This window comes from Chaetodon auriga, chromosome 5 (assembly GCF_051107435.1).
Source record: "Chaetodon auriga isolate fChaAug3 chromosome 5, fChaAug3.hap1, whole genome shotgun sequence".
In the NCBI taxonomy this organism is placed as follows: domain Eukaryota; kingdom Metazoa; phylum Chordata; class Actinopteri; order Chaetodontiformes; family Chaetodontidae; genus Chaetodon; species Chaetodon auriga.
The window spans coordinates 22,355,225-22,380,000 of NC_135078.1; the positions used below are offsets into that span (position 1 = coordinate 22,355,225).

The following is a 24,776-nucleotide window of genomic DNA, read 5'->3' on the forward strand; positions in this document are numbered from 1 at the left end:
CAGAGACAAGGAGAATATTTCCACGAAATGTTTAACTCAATAATTGAACGTTGCCTTTTATTTTGCTGTTTTCGGCCTTTTGAAGCTTCACTGTTCCATGCTATCACCGAGCTGATGGGAGTGTAATGAAGTGTGGAGGAACAGTGCCAACTTCAGCAGAAATGCCTGTGGTTCTGCCTTCCAGCCCAATACTAACAACGCAGCAGACAAACGGTGCAGATGAAAACTAGCCGAGGAGTTGAAATCATTTTTAACAGAGAGACACACTCCCTGTGCGTCACGTAATTGCATCCACTAAGGGGTGTGTGTGTTCGCTACGGGGGTCCATTAATAAAATATGACTGTATCATATAATAGACTCGTCTGCCAAATTACAGGAGACAGAGAGACAGCTTATTAGGAGGATTGAGGGGGAGGTGTGTGTGCGTGTGTGTGTATGCATGTATGTGAAAAAGAGAGAGAGTGTGTGTGTGTGTGTGTGTGTGTGTGTGTGTGTGTGTGTGTGTGTGTGTGTGTGTGTGCGAGATGGAGCCTGAATAGAGAGATTAAGTGGCCTACTCTCATCAAAAAGGCACATTACCTAAGTGTTGGCATCATTAGAAAGACTAAGGCAGAGCCAATCTGCTAACAAAGGCTCTAACTGTGACTGAGGAGACATGAGAGAGGTGGACAATTACTGCTGCGCACAGGAAATTCTCTCTTTCAGCTTTTTTCTTTTTCATTCTTTCCCACCGGCGCACAAATATAAGCCTATAATATGCGCACGTATTTACATATATACAGGCAGGTAAAATTTCGCACATGCTCATGCACATCCACACACGCTCACACACAAAACAGGGCACTGCTCTAAATCCAAATCAAACCGCCATGAGTCACACTGTCACCGTGGCAACAGTGGCCGGCTCTATGCAGAACACACTCTGTTATATCTCTGGTGTTTTTTCCTCTTTGCGCCACACACACACACAACCAACTTTCAGCAACAGTATTTCCTGCACTGATCTCTCAAGTGGATCCATGAATAAAGCACTGGGGTGTGTAGGTTTGACTGCTTGAGGTCATAGTTCAGATTCATTCAACGGCGTAAAAAACATTTCATCACCCCTCTCCTTTAACTGGAAAACCGCATTTGTGTACCTGTCATATTTACTGCTTTGACTTGGCTGAGTGATGATGCTCTCTGTCCTGTGGATGTGACATGAGGTGCCAGAGCTGCAGTGGTACATTTCGCCACCAGATGGCGTCTTCCATCGCTGTGCAGTGGAGAAAGAGAGAGGAGGGGGAGAGGGGGTACTCTGAGATGCTCCATCCATCTTTATAAACACAAGCAATAGTCATCCTCTGAAAACACCAACAGAGATAAATTGAAGGGATGCTTGGTTACATGGCAGACTTCCTGGTTAGTTGGCCTGGACTGCAGGACTGTCTGTTGTAAATTTGTGGCTCTGTCTGTTGTTGATGGTCTGTGTGGCTTTGGATGTGCCTCAAACAGTCACTGATATTCACTGGCACTCATGCAACCTGACTCAAATTTTAATCATTGTTAACACTTGGAAAAAACTGCAAATTGTTAGTGACGAAATTGGTTCACAAATGTTGCAGAATAATTAGTATCACATTTAAGAGTCTATTTTTGCACTTTGTACCGAGGGGACGCTGAAGCATTTAGGAATCAAGCAGTCACAGCGAGGGCTATAAAGAGCAAAATTAATATTTCAGATAAAAGGTGACATTGGGAAGACAGTCTGCACCCATGGGAATAAGTTCCTTACTCTGAAAAGCAGTGATAACAGAGAGGGCAAACATGGTGCTGCACAGACACTTTTGCAGACTCCCTGCAGCTTCGTCGTGTTTGTGTACTGTCAGGCACAAAGGCTGAAATTATTCATAGGTGAATTTGTTGGCATACAGATGGTAATGAATAGCCAAAAGTCAACACAAACAATTGTGGTAATTTATAGCTACTTCAGATGGTTGTGCTGCAGATGTTGATATGACTAGACTGGGCAGAGACCAACAGCAAAGCAGGCTTCTTTCCACAAACGTGTCCTGTTGTTATACAGAATGTGCTACCAGAACATATGCTGGTAAAATGCTGATTTATGCAGCTTTGGCTGGAAGTGGGCAGAATTTGGGAGGAAGAATCAACAATTTCAGAGTATAATCACCAAAAGCTCACCCACTCTCATTCATGACACTTCAAAGCTCCTTCAAAGCCTCTCCTACTGAGGGAAGCTCATTCTCGTGGCTGGAAGCAGTTGGGATGCAGTTGGCCGTTATTGGGCCACCTTTGGGCTGCTGTTGGACTGTGGTTGAATCTGAACCCGACCACTGCCTTATAGTCTTTGTAGTGTGTCCAGTACTGCTGCCTCTTGTTGGCTCTTGTTGTGGGCTGTTTGACCAATATGGGACATCTTTTCCTCCATACAAACAACTGAGCAGCATAGACGGACAACACCAGAAAAGCAAAATAAAACCTGTGTTAGTTACAGTCTTTTATCAGATGTACAGACACACATGCATTCTCACTTCACATTCTAGGCATAATGCAAGAATATGAGTCAGGAAAATGATTATTAAGTTTGTGTTATTTGTTTTTCAGCAAATTTTAGGGTGACTTGCAGGGTGACAGGATGTATGTGTTGCTGGTACATGCTCATACACAAATGGTTCTTATGAAGCAAGAACCTGTAACAGGGGACAAGCCACCTGTAACACCTGTAAACATCTCAACATGTCAGTATGAAAACAATGCAATCTGGGTTTCTAGTGTCTCTAGGGTTTTTTTTTTTTTTGCTTGTTTTTTCCTCCTTTTTACCTTTATAGGGAAAGGTACACATCATTGGTTTAAATAAGCAATTCAGGTCAGCACACAAGCTAACTCAGTAACCTTTCCATTGTAAATTCAGAAGAGTTCAATGGGCAATCTTCAAGCAATGACTATAATTATACCCTTTGGTCCGCAGCTGACATGCAACTCTTGAAAAATGTCATCATGTCCAGGGTGTGTGTGAGTTACACAGACGACAAGAATTGTGACTGGCCAACTTACACCATGCACATTTTTCCAATGCACACGCTGTCAGGTTCCCCTAATCCTAAATCCTACATTCCAAAGGAGGCTGGTCCACAGAGGATTGGGGGGGAAGATCCTCCCAAATTTTTGAAACATTTTCCATAAGAAGCAAGTTGTTTAAGTTTGGGAACAGTAAACCTACGGGCCCCAGCTGAGCACCACAATTTATAAGCCCTGTCCTCCTCCTACGCTCTCAGCACATTTGTACAAACCTCCACCAGGACGGTTCCATTACAGTCTGTGTCTCCACATGCCATATCATAACACTGATATGCACTTCTATGACTGTAATGAAATATTTCTGCCATACAGAGATGTCACAGGAGCTAGGATTTATAAGATTTCATCATATTGTTATATAAAGCTGAAAAGTTCTGGAAAGGTTTTGCACACTTGTATAGCAACATGAGAAGAAGACAAAGCGAGAAGCTTAAATTCAGTCCATTTCCAAGACTGTCCTTTCTTTTGTCCATCAGGGAGGCTCCACCCACTGACCAGGTGGAATATATTGTACCTTTATATTGCCATGAAAGGTACCATATAAATATTTTTAGTCAAAGTTTTCTAAATACACACGTGCCATTTATGTTTCACATAACGTTTTATATGGGAAAATCCCCCATTTGTTAACATCACTGGAATTATGGTGCGCTCACTTCAGCTGTGGCTCTTTCAATCATCAACACCTTTTTATTAATTAGTGCTAATGATATGTTCCTATGCACCTGGAGCGTGTGCAGTGAACAACACAGTCTTGGAGGAAACTACATATGATGCTGAACCTGGTGAGAAAATCCACACATAGTACATCAGATTGACGATGCTGTTTTTCCCTTTTAAGTGTAGCTCTGGCTCATCAGTACATCCTTCATGCGGGATGTGCTTTGCTGTGCTGTTTCATCGTGATCACAGCCCTGGTGATCTATCTCATCCTCTCTCTTGTGCTGGGGGTGGAGTGGGGCCATGTGGGCTCATTTACAGGCATCAGTAGAGAGTGATTTGGGTGCAGCCCCACTGCAGCCCTGACTTCCATCAGAGGGGGGATTTTTTCAGCATAACACCAGTGATGCCAACGGTTCCATCAGCACCACCAGATACACTGAGACACATTTGGGCAGCTCACCCTGCAACCATGGTAACAGAAGAATTTTACTAGTTGGCAGCAGCCAATAGTGGGGCACTTCCCACTCAGCTCCGTCCAATAACAGAGCAGCCTGCGGCCCAGCCCACCTAGAACTGACACTGATGGGCTAGTGCAGGCAGGATTTAGAGATGTAGGCTTGGCTAATGAACAAGTACGAGAGTAAGAGTGTGTAGGTATGCGTGTGTGAGCGTGTGTGAGCGTGACTGAGTGAGGCTGTAGCATAATCTGATGAGAGGATTCCCTCTCTTTTAACCGCAACAAGCGAACACATTGTGGGTTAGTACTCATTCCCTGAGACCATCTGACATTCAGCACCAACAGTGCAGCAAGCCCTCCTGTCATCTTGCTTCCAAGCTGCACACACTCACACACACATGCACACACACACACACACTCTTAACTGACTGAATCACAAAATAACTTATCAGCTTTATCTCAGTGTGTGACGAAGCAGTTTTAGGAGATCAGAATAACAAATCCTAACCAGAAAGAAGAAAATACATGCCACCATCAGCTGTCAATAAAGTCATTTATTATTTCACACAATGGATAACATGAACAACTTCAACTGTAGTTCTTCTTAATAAGTGCTCAACGCTGCCAGCCAACAGAAGGGTAGCAAAAGAATGAGCTTTTTCTTTCTGAGGAAAGAGAAATAAAAAAAAAAAAACAACAAAAAATAAACCTACAAGATCATGAAAGATAAACATGACCAAAAGCATGCCAGCGGACATGGATATACATATATATTGCATGTATATATGTGCTTAAGACATATATCTGTATGCCAGCAAATGCAAATACAAAATATATGTGTACATTTACACATACATACTGTGAAGGATATATGCATATGCATGCGCATCTAGTATTTACTCTATATGTCAAATATTTGCAGTTTTTAATATTCATACAATGTACAAAAATGCTTCATGAATTAAAAAATTCATTACAAAAAGAAACATATCAAACAATGTACAAGTCTTGCTCCAAATTCAATTGAAATTCAACTTTCGGCTTGTCTAAAATATTTATGCATACAATCAAGTTGAGCATGCAAATAAAGGAAACCCACTCTAGAAAAAGGTTCAAATACACTATGTATACAAACTAAAATATGCCCACACTGTTAGAAGAGCTCACTTTGTGCTCTAAAGAAGTACATTTATTGGTTTTCTCAATGCTTCATCTGCACTTTCAGCTTTGAACAACATTATAGCTTAGAACTGTAACATATGCTGTGAGGATGACTACATGTACATTTATGAGGCTCTGTCTCACGTGACCCCTCACTCCATGTGTAGGACACTCATCACAGCATGCTACAAAGGGAATGGGGGGTGATCAAAATTTGGGTGCCATTATATTCCATCCTAGCTGCTGTTATGAACTGTGGATTACAGTAAATGCTCCCCGACCACTGATGTAAGGTTGAACACGTCTGGATGCTAGGACCAAAGACAAGGTGAAAGATCCTTACATCAGTGCTTTGGGGCCTCCTGTAGCCACTGGTCCAGATTGGCTGCTAAATACAATACAACAACAGTGACCTTGAACCCTATTCACAGCCACATCCCCTCTGCAGTCTCTGTGTAGAGTGAAAGCTCTGGATTAGGACAATACTTGTCAGTGTTAGAAGGCACCGGAGCATTGGCTGGTAGGAGAGACAGACAGGACAGACAACACCTGGGGTCTTTAACTCTTACATCAGAGACCGCTGACTGACCACAGTATGGAGGCGTAGGCTGCCAAGCGTGCAGTCTCTACACCTCACGGACCACATATCTAGACCTCATCTTCACCACAACAGACTGCAGACCCACCAAAAGTCATCTAACAATGCAAGGTTAAGCTCGCTAACGTTAGGACGAGTGTATTTTTGGCTATGCCCTCTGAGAACTTCCCCCACACACACAACCCTCTTGTCTACTCTTCATGCTACTGCACTGCCCCAACTGGCTGCAGGCAAAATAGCTGCAAGTCAGCAGGGATTCCTATTTTTGGTCGAGTGCACTACAGTGGGGCTGGCATCCTCCAAGAACTTTTAAAGGTGTGATAAGGCAAATTATTTTAGCATTCTGTGTAATTTGACAACTGGAACGATGACTGTCAGTGTAGCAAAATTTGTCGAAGGGGGAAGTCAATTAGAGTAGTCATGTCTGTACGTTTCCTTGGGTCTTGAGCAGTCCTAATAGAGAGAGAAGGTCTACTGTGGTTTTAGGAGACAGTCCCAGCATAGCCGAGCCCAACCGGTATCCATGCAGGATGGACGTACTAACACTATTTACAACAAACACTTCAATACTGTAGTTTTACATCTGGTTAAGGCTGTACTGCATAGAGCTGCAGTAACTATAGTTTTCATGAAATGATAGTCACTTTCTGCACAACTTATTACAAATTATTACTGGTATTATTCACAATTCTTGTTACATGAATTCATTTTATTCAGTAAATAAGACCACTTATTTCTCTTTGTCGAAGGGTGGACCCAGAACAGAAATTCCTCTTAAGGTCATTGCCAGGCATGGCCTGATGCATAGCGAACAACAATGTACGAGAACGGGGTTTCCATGACAACCTCCTCTGTCCCTCCTTTGCAAAGCACATAACCAATTATATGCTGTAAATAACTGGTTAAATACTGGGCAGAGTAAGTGATCTTCAATTATACCTAGGACGGTGAGTACAATCAATATCTCTGGATAGAAACACATCTGATACAGTGGACCTTTCTGCTTCCACCGCTGCTGTAAAGCAGTGTGTATGCCAGCACATGATGTGTATTTAACACAGTAATATCATATTATATTCATCGGTCCAGCCCTTCTAGTACTGTTATGATGATATGGGTCAGAAAACTAGGAGGGAGCTAGGAGACAGACTCAGGGGCCGGTGACAGAGGACGCTGACTATGGAAGCTGTGAAGGGACACAGGCAGTGTCAGGGTTCTGATGACTAAGACACATGCGTCATATGCACAATCATGAATATTTTGGGTTAATTTTCTGGGGCACTCTTTGCCATTTGATATTTCTCAGGTCAACTGTAATTGGTGAGAGAAAGAAACATAAGGCACAAGTTGAACTGCTGCAACTGAGAATCCCACCCAACCCAAAGAAGACAGAATCTCCTGAAATCAAATAAAGTTGCCAAAGAAACACGGATCCATTGCTTATATTCCGAAATACTTATTTGAGAAAATACCAACCACATATACTGTAGATAGAGTTTAACAAAGGCTTAACATATTGACACAAAAAAATCCAAGATGGCTACATTCTAGAGTGCACATAGGAATGCTTTACATTGGTGCCAACATGGTGGAGAGTTTGTCATACTCTGATTTAGATTCTTTTAAATAATACATCCTTACACTGAATACTGAGACTTTGGTTTCTAAATCTAAATACTGGATTTACTTAAAAAAAAAAAAAAGAAAGAAAGAAATATTTCCAAGGATATGGATTGAAAATCATGTTAAGTAGAAAGACTGGGATTAGCTTTTCACAACACTGACTGACTGAGCCCTCTTCAGCTGAACTGTCCAATCATGATTCAGACTTGGGCTTCGATTTGACGCTTTTGGCTGCGCAGCCTGCATATACAAATTGATTAAAATAATGCATGCTCTCTGGAATGGATATCCACACCATCAAAGGCCAAAACATAAGGCTGGAACAAGCATGTAAGTGCTGCATTTGATTGATGCAAGTGTATGGTTTTTCATAGTGCATTAAACCAATTTTAAGGTTTACCAAAAACACACCTGATATTCCTCCTGTATGCAATGCCCCCTGGATATAAACACAATAATGAGTGTATGAATGAATACATGTGGTTCTTTCAGTCTGAAAACAAACTTGTCTTGAGTCGCACCCATGTCTGTTTTTGGTTATAAAACAATACACAACTTTCATTGTCTATGGTACAACAATTCTATTTGATATACTGTATGCCAGTACATGTCTATGAGCTGGTTTCTCATTTTACAAGGCAGGCAACAGTGGACTTTGTTTCTATGTACAGTCTGGGACAGTCTGATCCACCATATTGCCTTTATGTCACTGCTCAGGACAGGCCCGAGCAGGGAGGGAGAAGTAAATGAGACGGGGTAGGTTGAGGGAGCACAAGCAATGGGAGATGTAAAACATGATTTAGAGTAAATGAGAGGACAAAGGGAGATGAAGTTGAGCGGCAGGCACCAGGGAGGGCTGAAGAATTGGGGTGAGCATCGAGCAGGGAGGGGGACCAGGGGTGAGGAGCTGCCAGCAAGTATCAGTTACTTCTCGGAGAGAGCATGAAAACAAGGAAGGTAAGGATGGGTGGGAGCAAAGAACAGGGATAAGTCATAGGGTAAGGTGGCTTAATTACTGCTGTATTATCCCACGTCTTTGACAAGCTTCCTCAGAAAGGCAAAAATAAGCACAGCTGCACAGTTTAATATTAACCGTTCCCCCTCCCCTTGCTGGTAAATATATGGCTAAAGCCACATTCAGATACAGTATCATAAAGTACCATACACATCACTGTATCAGATACATAAAGAATCACATAATATCCTACACTATCATAAGTACCACACATTTTTATAGCATCAGATTCAGTATCAAATAGTACCATATAGTGCCATTGTAAATGAAGGTCCAATGAATCCTTGAAAGGCTCATGTCTGGTCGGGTTTAGCAAAGAGAGGGATGGCACTGACAGCGCTCCCTCCTCCTGCTCCTCCACTGACCCACTGTAATCCTCACAAATCAGAGAGGAGAAACAAGTCAAAGTGCACCGAGGACTCCCAGAATTAAGGGCACCGCATCTGATAGGCTTGAAACAGCACTGACTCCAATAACTGCTCTCCGTTCAGATACGCCGTCGCTCCCACCCGCAAGTCTATTGACTGGAGGGAGCCCATAACTCGTCCCTGCTGTGGCCCCTGCCTCTGCGTTTCCCCCCTTTGGTCAGCGGAGGCACAGATCGCGCTTGATGGACCACGGTCTCAATTGTTGCTGAGATGGAATCGTTTTTTGAGAACTCCAGAGGCTCGGGGGTCAAGCTTGACCTGAGGCTCTGCCTACCTGGCAGGTCATCACACCTCTCCAGGACAGGCATCCCCAGAGTTCTCCCATCACCTCTCCTGCTGGCCAACATGTCCAAACCCCGACCATTAGCCCGATCTTCCTCCCTACTGTTGGTCAGCTCTGATTCCTCTATGGGTTGTTTTCGGGGCCGTCCAGGCCGTCTTTTGATGACATTGTTTCCTGTTTTGGCTTGTCGCTGCAGGCGCTTGGCACGGAGGATCTTCTGCACATGCTCAAAGTTCAAAGAATGCATCCTCCTCACGTCCTTCTGGATCTGTTCCACCTCACGTCGCTTATACCTGCGCTTACTGGGAACACCTGGGAGAGGAGAGAGTGAACATCAGTGAGGTGAGACATCATAAGGTAAATAAACAGCACAGCAAGGTCTGTAAGAGAAAGGAGTTTTCATGCTAGCATATCACTGAGAATGAGCAGCCTTGGAAAGGCCAGGAAAGACATCATGCCAATTTAACCCATGGAGAGAATGTCTTTTTCTTGCTTCAAGAGCTTCCTGCTAATTTTGACATATTCATGTAAGCCTTTCAAAGCCCAGCTGAGCCAAGAGAGCAGATCCTATCCTGTAATTGTCTACTAGAGAGCAGCGAGGAGAGGGGAGAGGAGGAGATCCCATTCTGCTAGCAGGAAACCCACAGAAATGTCTCCTTCAACCATTTAATATGTCGCTACACAATAACAACCCTGTGCATCTGGAGCACAGGCTGCCAAAAAGCCAAACACACACACACAAACACAAACACACATATCAACACATTTATCCACATGCACAACCTCACACAAATACAAAAACGCACATGTGCATACATGCACATGCCCAACATGCACGAATAATGAATTCAGCAGTTCAGAATGGCTGAGCAGAAGAAACTGGAGCCATATTGTTTCCTTCACACTGGTGAACTGGGCAGTATGCCCTTTACACGCTGTTCTATCCTTTCTCTTTCCCTCTTTCCCCATCACTCTCATTCTCTTTTCCACTCCGCTCGTCATGGGCGGCAATATGGTACTCTCTAATTTTCAATTAAACTGGTAACACTGCACCATTTCATTTCCGTCTCTATTTCAGAAACCGCTTCCTGGTCTTGGTCCGTCTCTGTCATTCTTTTTGTTTCCCATCTCTGTCCCATTTCTTAGCTCCCCCCCTCCTCTCTGCCTGGGCACTGTTCCCGAGGCTCAGACTGAGCCACAGCCAAAATGGAGGAAAAGCACAATCAGCCACCAGTCCCCAAGCAGTGTGCATACAGCATGTTTGGTTTCTTTTTCTTGAGCTTTTACTCCTATTCCTGGATTCGCTAACCAATTCTTTTCTCCTTTTCCTCCAGAATCCTGCTGATACAATGTAGCAGGTTTCTGCAGTGCGCTAACACATTAAACCAAAACAGCTCTGAATTTTGCACACCAAATATGGCGGAGCTGGAACATTTCAAAAATGAGTTTATAACATGGGCATGGATTTGGATAATTCACTTTTGTGTTTTGAAGCTTCATGTAGCTCCAATGAAGTGTTGCAACAAGGAGATGCAGAATAAACACGTGATACTTTCATACGATGTTTTTTTTTTTAACATTTAAAGACAAGAGAGGGAAATGTTAAAGGGAAAATCAAGAGTTTAAGAGTGTAAAGCTCTATGGTAAGGGAAGTAACTACAACTAAGGGACGATAAAGAGAGGCCTGGCCGCCCTCCATTTAGAACTCAGCGGAACATCTCTCTCTCTATTGTTGCTCAAGAATTCAGGGCAGACAGTGAAATTAGTCTAATGCAGAAAGCACTAAGTAGCGGTAGTTTATGAGCTGCACAGTAGTGTGTACATGTTCAGCTCTCTCTCTCTTTCACACACATGCACGCACGCACGCACGCACGCACACACACACACACACACACACACACACACACACACACACACACTACAAAGTAGCAGAAATTTATGAGCTGCATACACGGAACATAAAACTGGTGACCTTCAGCAGTGTGAGGGGCCGTACAGCACTGAAGACCTGTTTCTCTGTGGAATAGGAAGTCACTACTACACAGAGATACATGCTCATTTATCCACTGCCCCTGCAGTGGCTGAGACCAGGCTTCAGACAGGATAAAATCATCCTTAATGTATTATTATTTAGTGAGAGTGTTTCTCTGCATGAAAGTGCATGCATGTCTTTGAACAAGTCATGTGACACAAAGAAAATTATTCACAGTAATTCGGAAGAAGATGACCTGCTTTTATGCAAATACGCATCTGAGAGACTGCTGTCAGCTGCAGTGAGACCTGCTGATTAGTGAAGAAGCACACACACACAAGCACAGGCACACACACATGCATAAAAAATACAACTGCTTAAATCACTACAAACTAGTTCTATTAAGGAATGATTTACAAACTCACAGTTGCATGCTCAGATGATAATAATATGAATTTTGCATCTGTATCAGCTTGTGCATGGGGATCTTTCTGTCTGTGTGTGCATATGAGGGTGTATCGGAGTGAGTCTATGCCTGAATGTGCATGTGTACACATATATGGTTGTGCGGCATGCACACGCGCCTGTGTTTTAATTGGGCTAAAGCTGTGAAGTGAGGCAGTAAGTCATGCTAGAGGAGGGGCAGGGGGAATGGGGAAAAGAGAGGGTAATGGGGGAATGAGGGGGAGGGGAGACAAGGGAAAAAGCAGAAAGAGAAAGGGAAGAAGGAAAGAGAGATAGAAGGGGGAGGGGGAGGAAGAGGCGGAGAAGCAATGGGAAGTCTGTGTATGGATGTGGGGATTGTGGGAGAGAGGCAAAAAGGAAAGCAAGGGCAAGAACTGCAAAAGCTGCACAAGGAGAAAATGGAAGGACATGGAAGACAAGGAGGCATAACAACACTGGAGGGATAACGTGGATGGGGGGTTGTGTGTAGGGGTGGGGTGGGGGGTAGTGTGTATATGAGTCATCCGTCCTGGATCCCCTGGGGTGGGGGGTGTATTCTAACTGAGCCCCTGGCTTCTCCTCCCCGCCACTGGACTAGGCCCCAGTCATTAAACCCCTGGCTGCCAGCCAGCTCTTTTAACACAGGCAAGGGCCTTTTACGGCGTGTCTGTAGAAAATAAATCACACTGTGTGAATAATATATCTTTGGCAAAGGCATTGGCAGGAGAGGAGGAAGGGAGGGGAGGAAGGAGAGATTGGTGAATTATAGTCGTCTCCATCCATGCATTACGTTCCCTGTATCCCCAGCCAGATGTGCTCAAAGACAGCAGAATACAGAATGTACCAAAATACACATTAGTTTCGTAGTGAAAATTTGGGGCCATCCTGCCTTTTCGTCCGCTTAAAGTGTTCATAATGCTGTACATTGCACATTTATAAACAGGAATCACCTTGACGAGAATGCTGTCATCTACATCTAAAATGAGGAAAACCCTTTTAACTCTGACTAAATATGTGATTAAGTCTTTGCACCAGCAAATAACAAGCCTGTTATCACTAGGGAACAGAATAATATATTGGGCACCAATTATTTTTGCAAACATGCTCCCCATTCAGCTATTTTAACAGTTCTGCAACCTTGGGAGGTTAAAATTATACAAAACTGGCTTGTAATGCCAAGTGCAGTGTCTTGTGCTTCAGTGGACAGTGTGCACATCCAGCAACATGCACTGAATGTGCATACAGCAGCCCTTGACCAAGCTATGGCAGTATCACGTTAAACTCATTCGCTGAATATGTGACTAAAAAGAAAAAACAATTTTTTGAAATATTACTTATGTGCAGCCTCCAACTGTTTCAATCTCCTGTATACTGTACAGTAGAAGCTCCTGTCAGTTGTAGTTTTGTTTCAATAATGCACTCTTCTTCCTACTTTTCTCTAACAGATAGGAGTCTCGCCGTCTGTTTAATGATCTGCTCTCCTTTGCTTTGCAATCGGAGCTGTAATGAGGTCTATGTTAAGCTGTTAATGTCAGCTGAACACTTCCTGCTGATGCTTTAAATCAGAGGCTTTCCACAGGTGAGCCATGGATGGCTTTTATTGTGAGGCAGCTACAGAAAGCCAAGCCATCAGACAACTGGTTAGATAAAGACAAGCAAGCAACAGACAGTTATTGCAGTTTGACCTAACCTCAAACCTCTGACACATCATCAAAGTAAGCAACGCATTTTACCATGAGGGCAGTGCACTCCGTTGTAAATACACAGTGTAGTTTAAAAATGAACAGGTGATCCTTATGTAAGCGGTTCTTACCAGTGAGGGAGGGACTGGAGCACTTGTTCATCTGTCCTGGCTCCTGCCTGGCAGTTTGGAAAGACATTAAGCCCTGATCTCCAAACACTGAGAGCCTCGTCTTCCTACTCCTCCCACCGCACTCGTCCTCCCGTGACCCCAAAAAGAGGTCAGAAGCTGACTCTGACCGCTGTGATTGGCTACTGTAGCTGCTCATGAAGCTGTTTATTGGCTGTCGAGTCTGACGGGAGTGGAACTTGCTGTCAGCAAGAGAGTGTGTGGACAGCTGGTCCGACTCAAACATCCCTAAGCTGGATCCCAGGCTTGAGCCTCTACCACTGCCCCTCTGCTTCTCCAGATGCTTTGAAGAGCCCTGACTGGCCAAGTCCCTCCTGTCACTCAGCATGCTGAGACGAGCATTGGTCTTAGCTCCACTGAAGAGCCCACCCAGGTCCTGCCGGTCTCGCAGTGAAAGGAGGGGCTCATCCTTGTGCTTATGTTTGTGCTTGTGCTTCCTCTTATGGAGGCGAACCCCTGCAAGACCACCTGCACTGCCACTGCCCAAGGATCCCAGGCCCTCTCCCCTTACAGAGGGCCCCTGAAGTGGGCCACTGGCACTCCGAATCTTGGCCCCGGGCTGGAGCTTTGAGTGTCCACTAGGGTGGAAAGCCTTGGGAGGGGGTACTGCAGGTCTCATGAAGGGAGATGGAGGTGCAGGTCCTAGTGAGTGATGGGGCAGGTAAAATGGGGGAGCAGGGGGAAAGTAGCCCAGACTCAGAGGAGGTGCGTAAGGCATCGCATACGGTGCTGCATAGTAATTTCCCCCAGCCAGCGGATAACCATATCCTTGAACAAAAGGCAGCTTCGACGTGATTGGCTCGCTGGCTTTGGCTGGACGGCCACGTCTCCTCTTAGCCTTCAGATCGGCGCTCCTGCGGAGGTACGAACTGGAGTCACAGGAATAGGAGTCGTAGGTAACAGGGTAGTAATGATGGAAGTTGAGGCGAAAAATGGAGGGATATGGGTGCTGGGGGTAGCAGGTGTATCGTCTGTGAGACACTCGTAGCTGTTGGAGCTTTAACACAACCTACAGGAAGTTTGAAAAGAGGAAATATTTAGGAAAACACACCATAAACTATCACACTTTACACAATTCAGTGCTTGGTCAAAGGTTAGACACAGAATTCATTTTAATGTTTCTAACCTCCTCCAGTTCAGAGAGAAAGTGAAGATGATCCCGGCTCTGTAGGCACTTCCTCTTCCGGCGATGATGCTTTTGCTTCTTTTCCTGCTGTGACAGGAAGCTGTCAACAGCGGTTACTTGCCGTTCACAGCGTGTTCTGCTGCCCCTGCTGGATGCTTCCAGGGCAGCTGCCTCTGCAGCCTCAAACCCACACAGATCAAATGAGTACCTGTATGAGCACAACATAAAACATAAAATCACATTAAAAAACACCACCTTTACGAAAATATGTCTGTAATATAAAGCAATAGAGGCAGAGGTAAAGAAATAAAGTAACAATGTACTGCACCTGCGTCGAGAGGCGGGGCCCTTCTCAGTTTGATCTGAGGTGCTGTTGTTGTCTGTCCCGATCCCACTGTCACTTGGAATAGTCTCCTCACTGTGGGACTCGCTGATGGGGGACAGAGTCACCTCTTTCACCGATGCTCCCTCTGAAAGGTGGGAAGGTGAATTAGCCAGAAGGCGTGGAGGAGATAGTTTCCATCCGCCAGAGAGGAAGCCCCTGCCAAGTGGCTTGGAGGGCAGGGCTGAGATAGGCTGCAAACTGGGCATAGTGGCATCAGAGTGGCTGGCTCTTACAGATGGAGCACTGGAGCTGGGGGATGAGGTTGTGGAAGGCACTGCAGGGCTCTCATAGAGACTGGATGAGACAGACAGTGGGGGTTTGTCCCTAGTGGCTTTGGGAGGGTTCGACCCTTGGGTTTCTGCTCTGGGTTTACGCCCTCGCTTCTTACCGATGTAGATGGTTCCTCTCTTGCTGACATTTATCTGTTTTCCCAGCCGAGCCTCAATGGTGGACGCCATGGCACTCATAGCTGAGGTAACGGGGGCAGAAGATGACTTTAGAGCCAGAGCACCGTTCTGACTGGAACCTGAGAGGATCTCATTCAGAATGTTCTGCATCTTGCCAAGCTTCATCTTACTCACCGGCCTGGAATGGCCCCTGCCACGCTTCAGTTTCAGACTGTTAGAATTGGCGCTGGTGGTCGTCGAGGCCATTTGCACTAATGTGTTTAGTGTGTGTGTCTTCCTCCTACGGTTTAGCCCTGCAGCGGTTTCCTGTGCCAGTGGGCTTGGAGGTGAGGTGGAAGTGCCCTCATGGATGGTCTCCACTGTCAGGAGTGGTTGTTTCTTGGGCCGTCCTCGTTTCCTCTTAATGGGTGTGTGGACGGTCAAGCTGTCAGTGTTGGTGTAGAGGGGGCTAGAGGGGGTGATGGGGAAGGCTGAGGGTGGGTCAGCTAAGGTTGAGGGGCTACCCCGGATGTCTCTCTGGGCTGACGTGAGGCTGGCATGGCTTTTAGCTTTCAGGTAGGACCATCTGTCCTTGGCCTTGGTTGGTCTGGAACTGGCTGTGGAGCTGGTGCTGTGGCTGGGGCTAGGACTCAGGGCCACCCTCGGTCTAGGGCTGGGACTGGGGCTAATATGAGCCCTGGATTTAGGGCTGGGGCTAGGACTGACACTGCCCCTGGGGCTGGGGCTTGGGTTTGGGCTAGGGAGTCTCGGGTTTGTGTGAAGATTGGGTTTGTTGACGTGACTGTGAGTAGGCTCTCTGTGTTTCAGGGTGTCTGTGCTGATCCTAGGACGACCCACAGGGTTCTTTTTCACTCTGTTTGCACCCAAAGCCGACTCTGGGTCAGACACGCCTGTAACCATCTCTCCTCTTTCTGCCCTGTCCACCCTCTCTCCTTTTTCTCTTTTATCGCCTTTGTCTGCTCTCTCTGCTTTTTCTATCCTCTCTCTACTGACATCAGCCTGACTTGTGAGTCGAGAATCATTTTTGTGAGTGTCCATCTTATGTGCTACTTTGGGTTCTGGGGGCCCAGGCTGGTGCATCTCTGTAGTGTCAGAGTCCTGCCGTTGCTGTGATTGCTCCTCTACAGAAAATGACTCGTCAAAAGAAGGCCTCCTCCGCCTCTTTCTTCCTTTCCCTTCCTCTGTCAGCATGGGCATCCCTCTGTCTTCTTCATCTCCTCTCCTCCCAGCAATTGCTCGCTCTCTTTCCTCTTTTCTTCTTTCCTCTCTTTCTTCAATGAACCGCTCAGCTGCCTCTTCTTGCCGGTACTTCTGCCTCTCCTCTGAATTAGTTGGGCTCTCCGATCCTTTCTCTGGCTGTCTTCCCCAAGGTGTATCAGCGCTGTGGGGATTGCAGAGCATCCTCTGGGAGTCCTTCCTGCCGTACTTCCTCTTGATGTTCCCAAAGAGCTGTTCACTGACCTCTTGCAATCCCCTCCCCCTGGAGAGATGTATACAGAGAAAACACACGAACAATACAATCAGTGCCACAATAAACATTTACTACTTTTTTCTGTCACCGTACATGTGTATCATGAGAAGACTCTCATGAGATGATGTTATTATGACAGTTGAGCTCCATTTAAATTCTTAAAGAAAACAGTCTCCCACAACCAGATATCCTGCAATATACTGCTATTTCTTACCTAATTTCAAACATGATGTAATAATAATAATCATGTGTTTTGAAGCCTTCACTTAATCTCACTTTAAATGTTCATTATTGCACGAAATCAGATAAACACTGTCATTGAAAATCGATAATATTGCTGCACGAAATAACACAATACAACCCTGTATCGACTTTCTCCCATTCGCTGCCTACAGTGTACTGTATTTTTGTTCTAGTGATCACCTCTGGCTCATGATAAGCATGCAGGAAAATGCACCATACCTGCTGAGAGAGGTCAGGTTGAGAATACTGGCATCTGTAACCACAGGCAGCTGCAGGTCTGGAGTCAGGGATCTCTGAGGTGAGGGGCTTCGAGCCGCTGTTCGTGAGAAAGCTTGGGCTGGATCGAGCAAAGCACTTCTACTGGCTCCTGCCAGTTCTCTGGCTGGCTCAGAATCTGCAGGGTTGGCTGGGGATGCAGAAGGTGCTGTAGACGTGATCCAGTCTGGATTGATTTGGTGTTGGTGTGCGTGAGTGTGTTGGAACTGTTGCGTGAGGTTCTGTGTTTGCTGTGTGTGTGAGAGTGTGTGTGCAGGAAGGAGGGAGCTGCGAAGCTGGTGTTTGGGCGGAGTGTGATCTCCCAGTAGTTGCAGCAGGCCTCCCTCTCTCTGCTCAGGCATTCTGAACTGGCGCTCGTATGTCTGGGGACGACAGAAAAGAGAAACAAAGTCTGGTTACTACATACAAACTGCAGTCACGAGACAGCTTTATATAGCTGCAGGGATAGACAAATGATATGATAATGATAATGTGATCATAAAACTGTGACTACTGTATTTCCTGTCTCCACAACATCAGCCAATCTTCACAGAGATAATACATATGAGGCACAGCACCCACTTCGGCATAGAGTTTCTTTTTGTCAGCACACATCAAATCAGTGATTTGTTGTTCTCTGATATGACGTTCTTGTCTTTTCACGGCAGGACTGAGGTTTTTAATGCATCTTGTGTGTATGAGCAAACAGTGTGCCACAAAACAAAAGGCTTGTTTACAGAGCAATTAAATTCCTGTGGCAAGGATGTTGCATGCTGTGAGAGCTGGGGGGTGGGGGTGTCTGACTGCACACAGTATTAAACACAGTAGCTTAACTCAGCCTTGTCCCTGGTTGCCCTTGACTCAGAATTATTTACTATATAGTATCTTTATTTTGTTGACTCTCCTGTATTGCTAACAAAATAACTTACACTGTCATACTGTCAACCCCAAAACTGCCTACACAATATGTACAGTATATGTCCAAAACTATGGCGTCATTTCTCTACATTTTTCGAGTGAGGGTCCACAAATCTAAAGCCAAACTTCACTCAGCACCCAGTTTACATTTGCCCGTGTGTAAAACTAAAAATCCGAAAGCTTGATATACTGTATTACTGTACATAACCCTGCTTTATGTATCACTGCCGCATAATCAGCGTACTGCTGGAAGATGAGAAATAGAGCAGCGGATGGCCTCTGTGGTTTAGCCTGTTATTAACAGACTCAGTATGACGCAACAAGACACTGTTCTGCTGCGCTGCAGGGAGATGTAACCTAACCACAGGCCTGCCTCTAAGCATATACACACAAGCGTGCAAGCATACACACACACACACACACACACACACACACATGCACATGCATACAGTGGATGTACACATTTCAAAGGCTTTACAAAGTCCTGTTTTCACACATAGTAGCACAGAATGCTAATGTATGAACACACACAATCAGGCAACCAGTTTTAGTCTAGATGAATCAACATCTTGCCAGGTGATTTCTTCTGTTTTTGCAGAGATACATACACACACACTTGCACACAGTATATTTGCAAGAACAAGTGCTTCTCTCTAACCCACCAATGTCCCGCTCAGGCTTCAGGTCACTTTCACTATCACTATTCAGCCTTGTTCTTGTCTTTCTTGTCTTCTGCTCTCACTCATTTTGTACTTCCACACTGGTTGCAGAAGCTGTTTATCAGCCAGATGCAAGGTGCACACGCTCACAAGTGCAAACACACACATGAACGCCGAGTAACACAATCCTCAGAACATCAAAACACACACAAGCAAACACTGAGCAGCGTAAATGATTAACAATACCAGAAATTGCATGTGCTTATATGCACATGTGCTCTTTCATTTATCTCCTGAACGCACTGCTGTGGTATCCTTTCCACTCTGAGAAGCATGTGCGTGTGCATATAAGTGTGAATGCGCGCGAGTGCACGGTGACACTCGAGAAGAGACACTGTGAGTCCACGGAGGGATAAGATGACAGACACCTGATACACACATGCTTTCTCATTTAACCTGTCCTAGAATACCTGCTGCTTCAGGTTAAAGGAGGGCACAGAATAAGAGACACACAAGGAGATGAAGGTGGTTAGAGTGACACAGACATGCACGTGCGCACACACACAAACACACATAAAATGTATCCTCCCCACCAACCACAAAGCAACCACAGAGAGATAATAGAGAGAGGAGGCATGGACACCTTTCCTACTAGATACAGGAGAGCAAAAGACAAGAGGAAAAAAAAACAGAAACAGGGAGCTCACCCCCCACCCACCCCCTACCCCCTCCTCTCTGGTTGTGTTTGGGTTATTGGCACCAGTTCAGCTTTTTGTTCTTAGTTTCCGCCCTTCTACCACCCTCTCCTCCCACTCCCCTCCTCTCCGCCTCTTACACTCCATGAAGCACTTCCAGGGAAAATACACTCACTGTCTGATATTCACACAAGCAAATATAAATAGATCGAGGTACTCCCATGGTTGTTGTAGTCAACACAGTGTGAAAAGAACTCCTTATTCTCCTTGCGTTTCCCAGACAGGGTCAACCTTGGTCACTCACACAACTTGACAGGTTTAAATATATACTCAACATTTGATATGTGCGCTGCACTTTCCTATACTGACTGTTTTGCATTGCCCTTTTATCACTGCCTTGGAGGTCCTGTTGTCCTTATGATGTACTGTAACATACTCATAAGTCTCTGCACGGCAGCACTAAGGCCACAGAAAAACACTGCTGTACTTGGCAAATTGATTCTGATATTTCCCTCTTGTACATACACTGCTCTGCTCTTGTCGTGTGCTTTGAGAATAGGGACTGCCATCTCCCTGTGCTACTGCTGGCCTGCAGCAGGGGGCAGTGGTCAGGAAATCAGCGCTAACATGGACTTTGACCCTCTGGAGCAGCCCACAAGCACAAGAGCTGTGAGGCTCCAACCTTTTCCACACTGTCGTTCTTCTACAAGTCCCCTCTGATCAAATTTAGATAAGGAGAAAGGCCAACACGAAACAGACCCAAAGCATGTTTAGTCCTCAACCCATTTGATGCACTTTCCCTCCCTCGAGGCTCCCGGGGCTGCGCTCAGGGGTTAAGGGTCGTACTCCATGGCTAGGTCAACAACCATTTCTAGGATGTCTTCCTCTGGGTGAGCACTGTAACAACATGGATTGGTCTCAGTCAGTCACACAAAGGCTCTCCAACAGCAGAACGCAGACAGATATGGAGCTGCACATTCCTTTCCACCGGTGATGTAACCATCAGATAAGGTCAGAGCGCAGCGGAGGAGGTCATAGATAATATGTGACTAAGTGCTGCAATCACCCAACTGAAAGGCACTGACAAATGAGTCAGCATATATTTACCGACAAATGCGTGTGTGCCTGAACGTTACATTCACGCTCTGCGGGCTGTTTAAGAGGAAATCTGCATGTAAGAAGTTGTACTCCTTTCTCCTCCAGTTTGACGTGAGGGGAGGTATGTGACAGCCCCTCCTGTCCTTTCCTCTCCTGCAGCCTCTCGTTTTCCACTGTTGAATAAACTGAGTGGAACTTCTCCCTCACACACACACACACACACACACACACACACACACACACACACACACACACACACACACACACACACAGCACCCTGGCTGCACCATTATGCTGTGAAAGAACACCCTAAACAGGCACACCCAAATCTCACAAGCCAGCACACACATATACACACATATACACCAGCAAACATATACACAAACTCCATGCACGCAAACACAGATACACACAAACAAGCTGCCCTTCAAATAGTTTTTCGCAGCCTTTTATTTGGCTGCACGCCCGGTGGTTAGAGTGTTTCATTTTTCCCTGTGTATGGAACTGGGCAGCTGTCCAGGCAGACACACAAAGAGAGAGAGAGAGAGAGAGCGAGAGAGGCACATAGAGACAGAGAGAGGGAGAAATGGGGAGGGAGGGAGGGGGTTACTGAAAGAATGAGAGCGGCGGAGAGGGAGGGAAGAAGAGGACCAGCAGAAAAACAAGAAGAGAGGTGCCTAGACCCGTTAACAACTAGTTCCCTCCGAAAACCTTATGATTGATATGATCCTCCCTTTTCCCTCTCTCTCTCCTTGTCACACACACTCTCCTTGGCTTTGACACCATGCTGTCTCCCACTGCCCCTGTGGCCTTGTGCACTGCCCCCCACCTCCTCATCTCATCCCTCCTTTTCTTCTTCTTTTCTCTTTTCTGGAGCTGACCATTCTCCCCCTGTGGGAACTACTCCCCCCCCTCCCCCTTCTCTCCAGCTCCATTCAGAGCGCTGCTTCGCTGTGATCTGTGTTTCTGACAGCTCTGCACACACACACACACACACACACACACACACACACACACACACACACACACACACACGGCTCCTCTGCAAACAAACACCATGAATACTAACACGGCTTTGTGTCCACAGCACTTAAAACGGGGTAGAGGAGGGGCGGGGGGAGTGCAGAGAAAAGGAGGGAAAAGCGATGGAGGAGAAAAGAGGCACTGTGTTGATCTTGTGGCCACTCTCACAGACCTCCCCCCTCCCTCCCTGCCAACCCCTCATCCCTGTTTCTCGTTCTCTCGTTCTTCCCACCAGTTCTCCCGGGAATAAAGACTTCCATTCATGCGCCTGAGGAGACCCACAGCAGGGGAGAGAAAAGAGGGAGGCGAAGGGGGGAGGAAAGAGGAGGGGGTGTCAAGGTGGGACAGTTTGTGGATCACTGGGATCAGGCCCACTGCCTAAAATTGTGTGTATGTGTGTGTTTGTATGTCTTTTTTCACTCAGCGTGTGCTGCGTTAGCCAATGCTTTACTATCTCAGATCTGGTGGCGTCTGTACCAGCCAATGCATCTTCTGGGAAAGTTGGGTGGGAAAGTTTGGAAATTGGGCTCCATTCAAAACTTCCACTCTTTGACTAATGCTGCAATCCCAGTTCCATGTGTTCAGCCTACAGCCACAGTTTAGCAAGAAAGGGCTTGATTATTTGGGCCAAAAACTCTTTTTTTTACATGCTGTTATGCATCCTCCCCGCTGGGCACGATCACGCATTTGCTCTACAGCACAGTCGTCCTTTAGCTGACTGTACAGCAGAAGCCAGATTTAATGCACAGCAGTAGGTCTCAAGTAAAATGTTCCCTCCTACGTCCACAGCAGTAATCCTTCAGATTGGAGTGCTCCTAAAGATAGCAGCGAAACACCCAAGAGTCTCCTTGTCACACTCTCTTCAGACACGCTCAGACGTAGATGACTCAATCTGAACAAAAGCCTGTGATTGGCTGAACCGAAGCATGTTATTATGGTGCAATTGGAGGTTTTCACCCGCTCAGTAATGACAGACACATTTACATGCTACACAAAGTGTACATCTAATCCCTGCTATTAGCATTAATGGTGTGTGTGCAGGCATATGTGTGTCCTGTTTGTGAATAGCGCTAAGAACCACATTAGAGGACTTTTTTCATAGTGATTATTACAGCGATTATGTACCAATTGTTCCTTTCATGGACGTGGCCAAACCTCCAGTGACAGCATTAGGCATTTCAGTCAGCACACATGCTCAGCACAAAGAACATGTACACAAGCACAGAGAGTGGCCTCACACACATACTCTCTCTCTCTCTCTCTCTCTCTCTCTATATATATATATATATATATATATATATGTTTGTGTGGGGGGGGCATTAGAACAAGTCTAATACAGGTTGGAGGGCTTCATGAATTTTAATCAATGCCTTTATTGTGGGAAGTAAATTACACACCTATACATATATACACATGCACAGAAATAAATTACACACACATATGTATGTGTGTGTGTGTGTGTGTGTGTGTGTGTGTGTGTGTGTGTGTGTGTGTGTGTGTGCTCTCAAAACACAGTTCAAAAGCAAAGGAGCATGTTGTTCACCGTACTCTGTGCACCATATGACCCAATCATACCACTTCTGTACAACAGGAAACAATTAACAGCCAATGAGCTGCCCTAAATCCTAAGGGATGACTTCCTGTGTGGAATGATGGGTAATTCAAGACAGAAGCTGTGCTGAGATTAAACACTTCCTCTCTGGCAAACAGTGCTGTGCAACAGCGAAGCCTCACTCACTGATTAGTTATTAAAAAATAATGCACTCTAATGCGATGTTGTCTAGGTACTGAGGGAGTGTGCAACAAGAAATTACCATCACCTGTATGTTTCTGTGCACATTTGGGGAATAAAAACTTGGTGTCGAATGGTGCCTCCATTGTCGCATGATGCTCGATTGAACTAAAAATCTTACTTTTTTTTTGCATTTGTGACTTAATAAAGAAAAAGCAAAAGAAGCACAGTTTTTTTGGCAATATCAGACAATATCAGAGTAGAGTGGGGAGGCATGGGGGGGGCAGGAGTCAACAATTTTGATAATTGTTTTAATAATTTACTGTCTGTCTGTTTATCTTTTCTCAGTTGAACTTGAATATGTTTGGACAGTTGGTTGGACAAATAAAACAGAACAATTTGAAGATGTTGCCTTGGGCTTTAGGAAATGGCCATTTTCACTTTTTCATAGACTAAATTAAATTAAACTAACTAAATTAATTATATAATTATAATCTTAATCAACAGATTACTGAATAATAGTGAAATTAACCATTACTTGCAGCACTACTGGAAAGCAAATTGTTTTCCAGCAAGTGATGCTTACAAACAGCAGCTGACAGACGAATTACTATGTTTAGCAGAATAACTCTACAGTCTGCATTTCAAGTTTCAATCTTGTAAAGTAACACTTTCATTGCTTAGTCTACATATTTCTGTGAATGTCTCAAGTCCTCAAATGATCCCCAGCTCGCAAGAGAGAGAGAGAGAGAGAGAGAGAGTTAGAGAGTCACTGTAATGACATCCTCAGTGACAGGGAGAATGGGCAAAGTGAGACACAATAGTCTTAACCAATCAGACTGCCAGCCTCCCCTCAGGCCCCCTCGCACCAACAATAACGCCTTTGTATGAGGCTGCACTCCACTCGTGCGTTCACGTACATACACACACACACACACACACACACACACACACACAGACCAAAGCATAGCATCCTACACTATCTCAGACAGTCACAAAGAGAGGCGGGAGAAGCAGTGCAAAAGATCTAGAACTGGATCAGTGCCTACAAAACTATGCTAGAATTAGAGAGTGTATTTTAGCTAACAACCTGGCTCTGTGTGTGTGTGTGTGTGTGTGTGTGTGTGTGTGTGTGTGTGTGTGTGTTTCCTTCCAGGCCCGGGCACATGAC

At 45.3% G+C, this 24,776-nt stretch overlaps 1 protein-coding gene across 2 annotated transcripts in view; it reads right to left on the minus strand.

The window, feature by feature from the left end:
* Positions 1 to 4,735: 4,735 nt before the first annotated feature.
* setbp1 (SET binding protein 1) overlaps positions 4,736 to 24,776 on the minus strand; it is a 34,863-nt gene continuing 14,822 nt past the window's right edge. For both annotated transcript variants that reach the window (XM_076731907.1, XM_076731906.1), the window contains exons 3-7: positions 17,445 to 17,863; positions 15,048 to 16,991; positions 14,720 to 14,927; positions 13,537 to 14,602; positions 4,736 to 9,619 (exon numbers count right to left, since the gene is read on the minus strand). In XM_076731907.1, the coding sequence (XP_076588022.1) occupies positions 9,114 to 9,619; positions 13,537 to 14,602; positions 14,720 to 14,927; positions 15,048 to 16,991; positions 17,445 to 17,863 (4,143 nt within the window). In that variant the 3' untranslated portion in view covers positions 4,736 to 9,113. The remainder of the gene's footprint in view (positions 9,620 to 13,536; positions 14,603 to 14,719; positions 14,928 to 15,047; positions 16,992 to 17,444; positions 17,864 to 24,776) is intronic.